The following is a 13,235-nucleotide window of genomic DNA, read 5'->3' as shown; positions in this document are numbered from 1 at the left end:
CGATGGGATTACAGTTATGTGCCACCATGCCCAGATCCCAACAGAGACTATCCCAACGGAGAGTCTCTTATATCCTTATATCCTCCTGCCCGGCAAAACATTCAGAGGAGGGCAGGAGCAGAAACGTAGCCATCTGCTGAATCCGGCTGTGTATATGTAATGTTTCAATAAGTCACTGCCTTTCTCGGCCTCTACTTTAAAAACGAGTGGCTTAGACACTCCTGTTTGTCTCACGGGCCCAAAGCAGGTTGGTTAAATGTGGCCCAGACAGAGCTCCATGGGAGACAACCCTCTTTGGTCAAATTTAAGATTGCTAGGAAAGCTGGGGTCTTAGCCCCAACCAGAGGCCCCTCAGCTGGGAGTTGTTCTGAGTAATGGATTCTGGTGGGGGTCTTAATCTATCAGCTAAAGTTGACGGATTTCCATTCTAATGACTCAGGTGAAGGGGGGAAAAAATCTATGTGAAAAACAGATTCTGGGAACTGGCAGATGTACACAGATTTCCAACTGCCTTCCTGTCCTCCTTCTCTTTCTCCTCCTCCTCCCCTAAGAACAGACCAGGAACTAATCTCAGAAGCTCCCCATTGATGCCAGATAGGCAAATACACAAGACAAATCCAGGAGCGCCCACTCTGGCTCTGTCCCATTGTCAGGGGAGCCACAGGCATGCCTGTGAGACACAGGCATGGTGTCTCACACACATGTACGCACACGCGCGCGCGCACACACACACACACACACACACACACCAGGGAACCACACAGGAAATGGAAGGAGGGAAGAGGAGAGTGATATGTTTACACAGAAGCAGAAACCTGGACATGAGGTCTCGGAACCCATGCTGATGAGAACTGGGTAGGTACCCTTTCCACAATACATTTCCATGCTTGCAGCATCTCTGGAGCCTTTGGTGACCAAAAGGCCCTGCAATGTCAAGTGCTAAGACATGGATGAGTGGCCATGGAGATAAGACCACAAAGGCCACTGTGTAAGATGGGAGGTGGGGGAACGACAAAGAGCCCATCAGGAACCCTCTGGACACCGGAGAGTCCCGGGAAAAGTAAGGGAGCTTCATATCGAGACCTTGGCTCTGCACCTTCCCCTTCTCTAATGTTCTTCCAGGAGGTGGAGAGGAAGCGCACACTGAACATCAATCTCATTTTTTAAATGACATTAAATAATAATCCAAGCTAGGCATTTCTAGACCAAAAGGAACCTCACCAGGTTTCTACAGATTAGCCCAACCCTCTGATAATCTGGATTCGAAATCATCCCACAAGGCCAAGCATGGTTGGACAGGCAACTCTGGAGGTAGAAAGAGGAGGACCGTGTCCAAGGTTAGCCCAGGGTAAAAGCATGACACCCTATCTGAAAAGTGACTCAAGTGGTTCCGCACTTACCTAACAAGCACAAGGCCCTGTACTTTCAAAGAGCTCAGTTCTTACAGCAACATACGCGTGCACAGGATGAGCAACACTTATTTCAAAATGCTCAGGACCCAGAAGTGGTTTGCATTTCTGACTGTTTTCTCACTCTAGAATAGCTGTAGCTCCATAATGGGATCTGCTGGGGATGGAACCAAGATCTAAACATGAAATTCCCTGCCGAATCTCCACTGGACATAATTTGATGCGATCCTTTTAGAGCACCTGTACTGGGTGTACACTGCATGAAATCCAGTATGGAATTTTCCACTTGTTGCACCATGCTGTGGCTTGGAGAGTTTCGGACTTGTGAGCAGTCTGAGAGTCTGACTTTCCGATTAGGGAATCTCCGCCTGGACTAGCAACAAGGGCAGTGACCCTGTACGCTGGTGAGAGGTCACATGACAAGCCAGAAAGCCACATCACCACTTGGGTCTCCTGAGACCTCGGCCCTGTCTCCTCTAATGTGAAGGGAAGAAGACGGCAATAAAAGCCTTGGCTGAGAGGGGGCTGGCCGGAGGCACAGTGGAAGACAAACAATTCAGGGCCGCTTCAGTGGGTGCAGCAGAAAGCAACCTCAGGGGTTTCCTGGCCCAGTCATGAACAATTTGCCAGGCAACGGGGACATGTGGGGTGGGGTGGGGTGGAGTGGGGTAGGGTGGGAGGCAGGGCAGAGCTGGGCAAGGCGGGCAGTGAGTGAGGAATCCAGTGGCCTCCCTGGGTCAGCTCCATCTGGAGCAGTTTCTCTAGCAGACAGTAAAGAACTCGATTACATCCAGTTAACTGTGCTCTAAACTGATTATGCATGTGCCGGGCTAATGGATTACATTAGCAAGAGGAAAAATAACATGCAATCAATCTCCATTTACTACAGGCCACACCAGGGCCTTGAGAAAAAGTGACTCAAACCACCTCCAAACCCCACCCCAAATGCATGGACTGATGGAACCCAGCGCGAGGAAGCCCCCTCGGAGACAAGAGAAGTTTGTCTTAGTCACACTGAGGAACAAAAGGGCTCGGGGACAGGGCCAGAATGATCATCCTGCCTGTGTCATCCACAGTGGGTGACAGAGCTCCCGCCCCCCAGAGAAGCCTCAGCAAGCAGAAGAACATTCATTACCCAAGAGCTAATGAGACCAGACTAATGACCTTTGGCTCCTGATGCAGGGAATTCTACACTGAAACTCGGGGACTGCTCACCCCCAGGGAGGCCGCAGACAGAAGCATGATTAGGACACCTCTCCCTTGGAGGCTGGTTCCCACATTTTACCTTGCAACTCACCACTTAAGCCCCTTCAACCCATGCTACATAGTTTTGAGCAAAAGTCATCAATATAAATAAATAAGCACCCTGGTATAAACTAGAAGCAGAGAAACACATAAACTCTATCTTTTGCCTCCACTTCCCCTTGACACCCCAGGTATGAACCATCTGTGTGGGTTAGGGGCCAAAAGGGGGGTCTTCTCAGAAAATTGTCCGGTTTCTAGGACTTTCAAAAGCCAAGCCAAGTGCCTGCAGATTCTTACCCGAGGCACTGGAGGCAGGAAACGGGGCAATTCCCCCCCCCCCCAATGGAAGAGGCCAGCTTCGCACCACCTTCGCTAAATGACCCAGCCACACAGAACCCCCAACGGCTACAACCAATTCTCTGTGTGATTTATTAGCCGGGTCCCTTTCCGCGCCCCCCCCCCGTTATTTTACCATCAAGTTGTCCTGGCCACACTGGCACCATCCTGTGGCCAGTTCAGAACTCCAATTTACCCACAGGGCAACGGCAGCACAAAACCAAGCAGTCCAGTGAGTTTCTCACGGACTTGGTGTCTCACACTTTCCCCAGTACACCACGGCTAGAGTCAGAAGACCCTTCTAGAACATTCTATCCCGACTACCTCACCCTTGCTTTCTTCTCCTTTCCCCAAAATGGTTTTGTCTCCATGGTACACACCCCCACACCCACCCCACACCCCCGCCACCCTGAGAACGATCAGCCATAAAATGAATTACAGTCATCAAGCCAGCAGGGACCGATATGGGCAAAGGATCAGAATCCTTCCTTAAGTAGAGTCTCAGTCTAAATCTGTGATGGATAGACAGGGGGTTATATTAGCTGGGCAAAAGCCCAACACTGGCTGGCCCAAACCTGTGGGAAAGGGCTGAAAGGAAAGAGGAGAGACTGATGGTAAAAGTGAGGAGAAGGGAAAGAGCGCGGCATGAGGGAGTGGAAGGTATGTGGAATGAGGCGGGGGAAGATTTATGGCGATTCCTACCTGATTGTTCATACTAAAGCCATTATGGGATGATTAGAGAAAAAGGTGAGGCTTTAAGTCCAGTGAAAATCGATAGAAACGTCTGGAGCAATCCTGCCAGGCAAGTGAAAGGACTATTTACAGTATCCGGAGCCCCTCCCCCTCTGTTACTGTCTGTTTCAGAGTTGGGGGTAGGAAGGAGTAGAAAAGGGAGAAGGAAAAAAGACAGATTAAGGGAGAAAGGGCAGATGAGAAAAGCCTAGAAAAAAAAAAAAAAGATAAAAGATGAATAGAAGAAAGGAGACACAAACACAGGCACAAATAACATTAAAGAACCTTATTTCCCCTTGAACGTTTACCATCTTCCAGCCAGTGTATCACTTATTCACTGTGATTATCACTCATCTTGTCTTCCAAAAATATGGACGCTCTATGCAGGCAGGGGCTTTTATTTGGGGGGGGGGGCTATTTTGTGCGCTAATGTAGGCATGCCTTCAAAACACTGGTATGTATAAGGTGCTCAATGTATACCTGGCTGGCTAGATGAATGAATGAGTGAATGCATGCATACATGGATGACCCACTGGGCAGTGGGGGAGGGGTGGGATGAGGGAAGAAAAAAGAGGCACAGGAATGATGATTGGAAGTAAAAAAAAAAAAGGGAGGGGGGGAACAGGAAGGCTAAAGAGAGAGTCACAGAAGCCAGTGGTTTGTAAGGAGACAGTCAACCACACCAACAGTCACATGGGAAACAGAACAACCTGTCCCCCCAAAATGCGGCCCAGAAGAGACACCATCAGCCACCAACCAGATGAGCAAAGCCATCCTCACAACTCTGCTCCTTTGGAAGTGGCCGCCTCTGACCCTGCCACAGAGCTAGCTGGTCCCGGACAGAGCATGCTGCCGCCCCGCCCCCAAGTCACCCCGTGCAGTGTCAAGAGCGTGGTCCCCGGGGGAGTCGACCTTACCTTGTACAACTTCAGGCTGGCCTCGTGCCTGGAGTTGACCGTGTGCAGCCGCAGCTTCTCCAAGCTGTTGGTGTAGTAGTCGCACGCATTGCACTTGAGGTGCACAGGGTTGCCGATGGCCACGCACTTGAGCCTCCACTCGTTGGCCTTGCCGCCCTCCTTGATGTGGGCCACCAGCTGGTACTTCTGCACGTGCTTGTCCGTCTTGCAGTGCAGCTGGAAGTTGGCCTTGAGCTGGGTGTTGTAGCGGCAGAGCTTGCACTGGTATGAGTCCCCCATCACGGCCTTCCACTCATCCTCGGAGAGGCTGCGCTCCACGTTCATGTGCAGCCCCAGCATGTCCAAGTTGTCCGTCGTGAACTTGTTGCAGACGGCGCACTGGAAGAGCTTCAGTGACGGGTCATTGGTCTGGATGAAGCTCTCGCCCAGGTTCATCAGCTCCTCTGACACCAGCTGTCCTCCCCCGAGCCGCATGTCTAGGGGGATCTCACCGCCCACTATGGGAAGGACAGAGGAAGAAAATCAGAGACCAAACTCACAGCCACGGCCAAGATACCACCCAGCCCTCCGCCACCCTCCACTGGGGTCCAAGGAGAACAAGGTCACATTCCAAGTGTTGCAAGGTGCTTCTGGCTGGAAAACAAAGTCCACCTGACATGTTTGGATCTTTCCTCCAGACATTCTAAGGTTTGCAGAAGGCTTTATGTTTTCCATCCTCAGGCAAAGAACATCTAGGAAAACCTAGGGACCTCCATATCTGTATGTGGGCAGCACTAAGTTTGAACTCAGGGCTTCATGCTTGCTTAAAAAAAAAAAAAAGCCACTCTTCCCATGTTAGCCATGTTCCCCATTGCTTTTTGTTTTAGCTAGGTTTTGGATAAGGTCTGATATTTTTTGCCCAAGCCTTCCCTACCTATGGCTGGCTTTTCACGTAGACTTGTACCACTGCAACTGGCTTGGTGGCTGAGAGGAAGTTCTGTCAACTTTATGCCCAGGCTTGCCCTTGGAACCACAACCCTTCTAAATCTCTACCTGTGGAGTAACTGTGATTACGGATATGAACCACTGCACCTGGCTGACCATAACCTCTTTTGTTGTTTTTAAATTTTTTTTATTGTTATTGTAAAGGTGATGTACAGAGCAGCTGCAGTTAGGTAAGTCAGATAAAGAGTCTATTTCTTTTGGAACAGTATCACCCCCGTCCCTCATTCTCTCCCCATAACCTCTTGAATGATCTGAAAACAGCCCCCTCAGGATACAAGAGAAGTTAGAAGTCAGTATCACTCATTGGGTATAACAGAATCTCAAAGTCCACCCCCCTTGCCCTTGCCCCCTCCCCCCCTCCACACACACAATTGGAAATGACTAGAGATTCAATCTAGGACACAAAACCTTTATGAAAAATTGAACTGAGTCCGGAGTTCACTCAGCCCAGCACTGAGTAACAGACTGTTCGTTCATCGTGGCAATGTTCCACACCCCTGATATCCACAGTCCGCAGCTACGTGTGGATAAGGAAAACTTGCCCTGTGGCTAGTGCAACTGAGGAACTGCCTTTGTTCTTTTTCTTTGTGGTTTGTCATGGGGCTCAAACTCAGGGCCTGGGCACTGTCCTGAAGCTCTTTCACTCAAGGCTAGCACTCTACCACTTTGAGACACAGCTCCACTTCTGGTTTTCTGATGGCTAACTGGAGAGGAGAGTCTTATGGACTTTCCTGTCTGGGCTGGCTTCATACTGTGATCCACAGATCTCAGCCTCCTGAGTAGCTAGTATTACAGACGTGAGGTACCAGCACCCAGCTAGGAACTACATTTTTTAATTGCTGTTTATTTAAATTTAGATAGCCATATGGGGCTAGTGGCTACTGTGTTAGATAACTAACACAGCTCAAAAACAAAGATTTCAGGAATGTTTTCTCTATCCCTCATCATACCCTCCTGTCAACATCCTCCCTATCAAGGCTCCTGTCCCATCTCAAACTCTCTACCAGGATAGACTCTGCAATGTGTGAAACAGGTCCACCATAGACCATCACATTTTCTGTCAGTCAGAACAAACCACGTATAGGAACATACCATAGCCGGCGTGGTGCAGAGGACGGCTGTTGTGTGGCAGAGGTCATGCCTTCTATCCCAGCTGCCCCTCTACTGAGGGCCCAGCTCACTGTCTGCCATGTTAGCCAAAGGTCAAGAAGAGCCCCAGTGGTACACATACAGGAAGTAGATCAGCAAACTCGAGGGGAGTGCGCAGTCCCTAACAGGGACTTAGAAGACCTCTTTTCTCTCCATGCCTCTCGTTCCGTTTGCAGCCCCATCACCTGCACTACATCAATCAGAAATGTGCTCACCTTACCTGGCAGTAAGCCAAGCACAGCAAGTCTTGGGAAGAGCAGCCTCCCTTCCATTACTACAAACACCCAGCCACAGAAAGCTGAGCATTGGCTTCCATTTTCTGTGATCCCCTATTCCTGAGCTGAAGTGTGTGGGAGGGGGCGGGGGGGGGGGAGAGGCCCTCAACCCTCAACTGATACTTAAACTTGACTTTTTTACACATGGTGGGGCGGAGGTTGGTATTCTTATTTGGGGGGAGGTGGGTTTTTTTAAATGACTGATTAGAATCCGAATCCAAGAAAAGATGGCTCATCAAAGAAAAGATGGTATTTTTTATAAAATGATTTTCTTATTTACTCTGCACCTCGAGTGAAAAGATCAGTACGAGCTCCGTGCAACAGGACCAGCTGCATCTGAAGTCTAGGGACAGTCTAGCAAGCCAGAAATCTTCCACATGTGCACTCCAGAAGGCTCAGGATGCTCTCTGCTTGTTGTCTCTCCCCTGGTGAGAGGAGGCATAGCTACAACATTCTTTTTAGGACAAGAGAGAAAAAAGAAAAAGGAGGGGGGAAAAGAAAAAAAAAAAAAAAAAACCTTCTATCCCTTCATGGGGATGAAGGGCAAGCAACATCCACAAAACATACAGTGTTCAGTCAAAGCAGAAACTGCCCGGAGCGTAAGACAAGGAGCAAACATATATTTGTTTCTGATGCCAGCCACCTGAAGCATGGAATCTTCTCCACGTTTTAAGTCCAACCTCAGTGCATCAGTATCGCTCTACAGAGAAATTCGGCTGTCACTTGTGGGATGCCAGAGTGAACATGAGAAGTCCTCCAAAGAAGCAGAGACAAATAAGACTTGCCATGCCAAGTCTATACGATGGAATGCAAATGGCGGGCCGAGCAGAGGGAGAGGTGGGAAGAGTTAGGATGATAGGCAAATCCAAACTTTCTTAGGGCTGGGAGGCATAGTTCAAGTGGTTAAGTACCTGCCTTGACTGATTTATGCATCCTCTTACTACAGGAACTCTCTCTCTCTCTCTCTGAAGTCACCATGACTCTTTCTATCCACAGATTCACATTGTGCTATAACCAAATCCTATATATTCTTGGTCCTATTTTAGATATATGAATCCAACTGGTTAAGACTTACTGCTTGGGTCAAGTGTGCACCGAAGGCTCATGTATTAACAACTTGGTTCACGACCTTCTCTAGCACTATTAGCAGGTGGTGGAGCCTTTTAAGAAGTGGAAGCTAGTCGGAAGTCTTACGGTCATTTGGGACAATTGAAAGGGACACTGGGATCCTGATCACCCACCCACCCCCTTTTTCCTCTGTCTATCACTTCGAGCCACTGCAAGACAAGCAACTTTCTCTGCCACGCACTCCCACCATAATGCAATGCCATACTGTGGGCCCCCAAAGCAAGAAGCCAACCAAGTGACCATGAACCAAAACCTCCAATACTATGAGCCAAACAAATCCTTTTCTTCTTTTGAGTTGATTATCTCAAATAATTGTTACATTAACAGCCGACTATCACCATTGGCCTCTAAACACAGCCAACTCAACTTCTCTAAAACACAGTTGTTTCTCCTGGCAACAAAGGTTCCATTAACCAGCATCTAGCTGCTATTAAAACTTCACTTTCTTTGATGGACAATTTTACAATTTGTTCATTTCTCATCTATCACACCACTCATTACAGTATCTCCAGGGCAATTTAATTCCCAATTAAGTCCCAACGACTCTAATCATCAACAACTCATCCAAAAGAAGAAAGAAAAAGAACAACTCTCTCTCCTCAAGATCCTCATAAATGCACAGAAAACTTTTGAGAAATCTCTCTGGCTGGTTCCCAGGTCGGCACAGAACCAGCCTGCGGTTATCTGAGTAAGGTCTGCTACGGTTTCCAATTCTTATTGAGATGATTGGTCCTATTAAAAATATTGAGGCAATTGTCCCTATTCCCACTTATTAAGATGATTGTCCCAGCTATACAGTTTCCTGTAAGTTTCGATAAATATTTAATGGACCCCAAAAGTTTTGAGCGATTATGGCGATTTTTTCAAGTTAAGCAAGAGACGAAGAGAAAGGGAGAATGGGAGCAGTAAAGAAGGTTGATCGTAAGCCAAAAACTAGAGGAAACACTTGAATTTTAATCCTGGCCTAACTCGGCCAGAATACAATCACAGCTCTGTTGAATACATAAAGTCTTCCATATGGATGCACAGAGTCAAGAGATTCTTGAGGGGAAATATTTGATGGTAAGCCACTCTGATCTCCACAAAGCAACTCAAAAAGGCAGGAAAAAAAATCCACCCAATCAATAAGAGCATCTCAGCCTAGTCTCCACCCCCTCCACCGCTCTCCACCAATGAAATTCCTAGGATTTAAAATACAAAAACAACCCACAGGTGGTCAGCCTCACCTAGAGCAGGTGTCATGGCGGCCATAGGCCCGGTGGGATCCAGCTGGAATCCACTCATCATGAACTGGGCATCTGAGGCAGCACTGTCCATCTTCAGGTTGGGCAGGTTCATGTTCTGGGCCAGGTAGTACTGGTAGAGCTCAGCTTCGGCGGGCGAAGGCAGGCTGCCCAGGCCCAGGTGGCGGTTGTGTTGGATCTGGGTCATGTTCTGCTGCAGTAACATCATGTTATGCATATGCTTCTCGCTGGTCATGTGGATTCGGAGGTTCCTGGCCACGTTGGTCTCGTAATCGCACACCTCACACCGCCACGTGGGTTTGGTTTTTGGTTTGGTGGGTGAGGGGGCCCCGCAGGAGCTGCTGATATTGGCTGCAGCCGCGGCCGCCGCCGCCGCTGCGGCCGCCGCCCCGGCACTGTGGCTGAAGACCTGCTCCCCCCCTCCGTTCTGCAGGTTCTGCATGTTGTTGAGATGCTTGTCGGACTGCATATGAATACTGAGGTTGCCTTTGGTAGTTGTGGAGTAGTTACACACCTCGCAGCGGAAAGGCTTGTAACCGCACGTGTAGCTCTCGCCTCGTGCCAGCCGGGGGTGGGGCTGCCCGCTTTTGCAGTAGACACAGGAGCCCCCCGGCTCCGGGTGCTTCTCCTTCATGTGTGCCTCCAGCGTCTGCTGGTACTTATAGTGCCAGTTACACTTGGGGCACTTGAGTGTCTTACACGAGTTACGAGAATGCATCATGGTCATGTGGCCGCCCAGCGAGCGGGAGGAGCCCAGGACCGTGTCACATTTGGGGCACTCCACGCCACTCCCCGAGGGGCACTCCCCAACCCCAAGCTCGCAGAGGGAGCCGGCATGCTGGTGATGGGGGACGAAGGCCCCATCATCGCCCTCTGTGCTTTCATTTGGTTCTGGTGCTGTGGCATTGTCTTTATTGGCACTTTCATCAGTGAAGTCCAGCCTCCTGCCACCCTCTGCCACATTGGCCCTGACGCCCTCACTGTTAAAGCTTAAACGATTCCTCCTGTTCGCACCATCAAAGACAACAAAGGAAGAAGCGGAATTAGAACTAGTAGAAGCTGTGCTCCTGGACAGGGTCTGGAGCACATTAGGCGTTAAGGGGGAGTTAGAAATGCTTTGGTTTGAGAGAGCAAGGTCCTTTTTGCTACCACCTGCCGCAGCCCCAGACTCCTCTAGGGGTCTGTCCTCCAGCTCGTCATCCAACTCGCTTGGAAAGAGTCCTTTGCAGCCCTCGTCCTCCTCCTCCTCGTCTTCCTCCTCCTCCTCTTCCTCCTCCTCCTCCACCTCCTCCTCCTCCTCTTCCTCCTCTGCCTCCTCTTCCTCGGCTGGTTCTGCTTTCTCGGAGAAGCAGTCTTGCTTCTCCCCTTCGGCTGCCCCAGAGTCCTTGCCCTCTGAGGATTTGGTAGGACTGGAAGCCAGAGGCCCCAGGGGGACTGAGGTAATGGGGGTCTTCAGGACCGAGCTGGTGAGCCCGCCAAGGTTCAAGAGGGTGCTAGGGGCCAAGAGACCAGCCTGGGGCTGCTCGGGACCAGCGGCAGTGCCAGCTGGGAGAGCCTCCTCCCCTTCCATTCGAATGCCACTGAATTTACCGTAAAAACTATGTCCGGGGCCTATGAGGTTAGCTGTGGAAACTAAAGGGTGTTGAAAGTTTTTGTTTTTTGGTTCCAGAAAACTTACAAGGGGTTCCTTGTCTTTGCCAATCCCTTGGATGATAGCGGAGATGTTCTTATTGCTAAGAATTTTCCGCTCGTCCTCGCTCAGGGTCATCCGATGGTCGTGCACCGCGTGGGTCACAAACGAACGGACGTACCTGAACGAGAGTTTGCACAAGAAACACATCAGGATGGGCTTCCTCTTGCCGTACAGCACAAAGCCATCGAATTTGGACAGGTCCACATTGTTGGGAACATCTTTGGATACGCAGGAGCTTTTGGCAGAGCCGTCGCTGTTCAGGTAATCCTTGTTGCTTTTGTGTCGCACGTCAAAAACGCGGAAGCTGTGCAGGACGGGACTGAGCCCCGCCAGGGCTGAGGTATTCGGGAAAGCCTGGTCTGAGCCATCAAACCATTTCCCGAAGGATGAGGCTATGTGGAAAGTGTTGATGATCTGTGGGTAGACAGGTGCAGCACACGAAGGGTCCCCTTGTTTGCCCCCCGCCCCAGGGAGAGAGTTCAAGAAGAGAGAAGGGACAGGCCCACTGCCGCATGCACCCCCACTCTGGGTCAGCTGGCTCAGGCTCTCCACAATGTACGCGGAGCCGTCCGGCTGGTAGACGATCTCCCCGGCCAGGTTCTCCACGTCGCTCTCCTCGTCGCCCTCCTCGCTGGTGTCGCTCGCGCTCTCCTCCCGCAGGGGCGGCGCGGGGTGAGCGCCGGGGCAGTGATGCTCCATGTAGGTCTGGAGGCTGGCGAAGGAGACCGAGCACTCGTTGCAGCTGACCTCCTTGCTGGCAGGCTCGGCGGGAGGCCCGGCCGAGGCAGCGGCGCTGCTCTCCGACAGGTGCTCGTTGAAGGGGGCCCTCAGGCTGTCCAGGGGCCCGTGGCTCTCGCCTGCGGGCGGCTCCATGCTACTGGGTTTGTCGGGGAGGTGGGTGCTGTTGAGTTCAGTCCATTGCCGGTGCTGAGGGATACCGCACCCATTGTCCTTCCCCGAGATGACGGGCGAGTCACAGCCTTCCATGGTAAGGCCTGCGTGGAGCTTTCATGGCACCCAGGACAGATCGGACCTGAAGGGCGGAGGCAAGGGGGGAGGAGGGAGAGAGGGAAGAGAGAGAGAGAAAGGAAAGAGGTTAGGAGGGCCAAGGCTCAGGTCCCGCGGGCTCAGAGAACTCTAAGAGGCTTCTGTCCACACCCACAACACAAGAGGCGCAGGGCAAGCTGGAGACACTGCCTGGTGCATCACAATGGCCGGCCGGGTCCAAGCAGAAGCGAGGGGCACAGGAAAAGAGGGCCAGGAGCACGTCTCCTCGACTTCGTGCCACTGGACATTCCAATTCCCATCCTTTACCAGCCTAGCTTTGGGCCAGGGCTAAGCAGTCAGCCACGATGGAGGAGAGCACAAAAGGTGGTCACAGAACTGAGGCCCTACCACCTACAGACAGGAGGCGCTGACACCTCGGGCTGCCCGCGCTTTCTGCGGCAGGGGGGACATGGGGGTGGGGTGGGAGGGAGAAGGGGTGGGGTCTTCGAGGATGCTCAGTGTAGGAGGGAAATGGCTGCTTTGGCCCCTCCCGGTCATAGGTCTAGTTACAGGCCTCTGAGGACTACTAGGCATGAAGAGCAAGCATACAGATGTGTGCCCACATCTGTATGGCAAGAAAATCCCCCAAGAAAGTCTGCGACTACAACCCTCCTCCCCTCTCCATCTCAGAAAGCTCAGTCCTATTTTCCAAGAAGCAATACTGAGGGTACTCTCTACCAAGTAAAAGACAAGACAGCACACTCCCACCCAAATTCTCAGCACCAACCAGGAGAAAGAAGAGCTCTATAGACTGACACTAGGTACAAAGAATGAACTTGATATTTCCAGTAAGAACCAGCCAGACTCTTCAATCTTCCAACTCTCCCACCAACTCAGCCTACTACCTCATGCTGTCTAGAGAGAGCCCTCGTTAGATGCATGGCAGGTAGAGGGTTTGGGTTGTTTTTTTTTTTTTTTTTTCCTATTAAGGATCTTAGCACAAAGTTGAGTCAGCAGCTGGACTCAGCAAGCCCCAGTTCCATGTCTGCCTTTTCATTATTAGTTGCTACCCAAGCAGCTGTCCTTCAGCCCTGGGGCTTTTCCGCTTCTGACTCCAAAGAGCCACTGAGCTGAAC

The 13,235-nt window shown here is 50.9% G+C and overlaps 1 protein-coding gene across 1 annotated transcript in view; it reads right to left on the bottom strand.

Annotated features, from left to right (window-relative positions):
* Zfhx3 (zinc finger homeobox 3) overlaps nt 1-12,099 on the bottom strand; it is a 149,811-nt gene extending 137,712 nt beyond the window's left edge. Inside the window, exons 1-2 of the mRNA XM_013012672.1 lie at nt 9,402-12,099; nt 4,640-5,136 (exon numbers count right to left, since the gene is read on the bottom strand). Of these exons, the coding sequence (XP_012868126.1) occupies nt 4,640-5,136; nt 9,402-12,099 (3,195 nt within the window). The remainder of the gene's footprint in view (nt 1-4,639; nt 5,137-9,401) is intronic.
* Between the last annotated feature and the right edge of the window lie 1,136 nt (nt 12,100-13,235).

The sequence above is a fragment of the Dipodomys ordii genome, unplaced genomic scaffold (assembly GCF_000151885.1).
Source record: "Dipodomys ordii isolate 6190 unplaced genomic scaffold, Dord_2.0 Scaffold18, whole genome shotgun sequence".
Lineage (NCBI taxonomy): Eukaryota > Metazoa > Chordata > Mammalia > Rodentia > Heteromyidae > Dipodomys > Dipodomys ordii.
The sequence above is the reverse complement of the archived record's forward strand: the minus strand, read 5'-3'. Positions and strand labels throughout refer to the sequence as shown.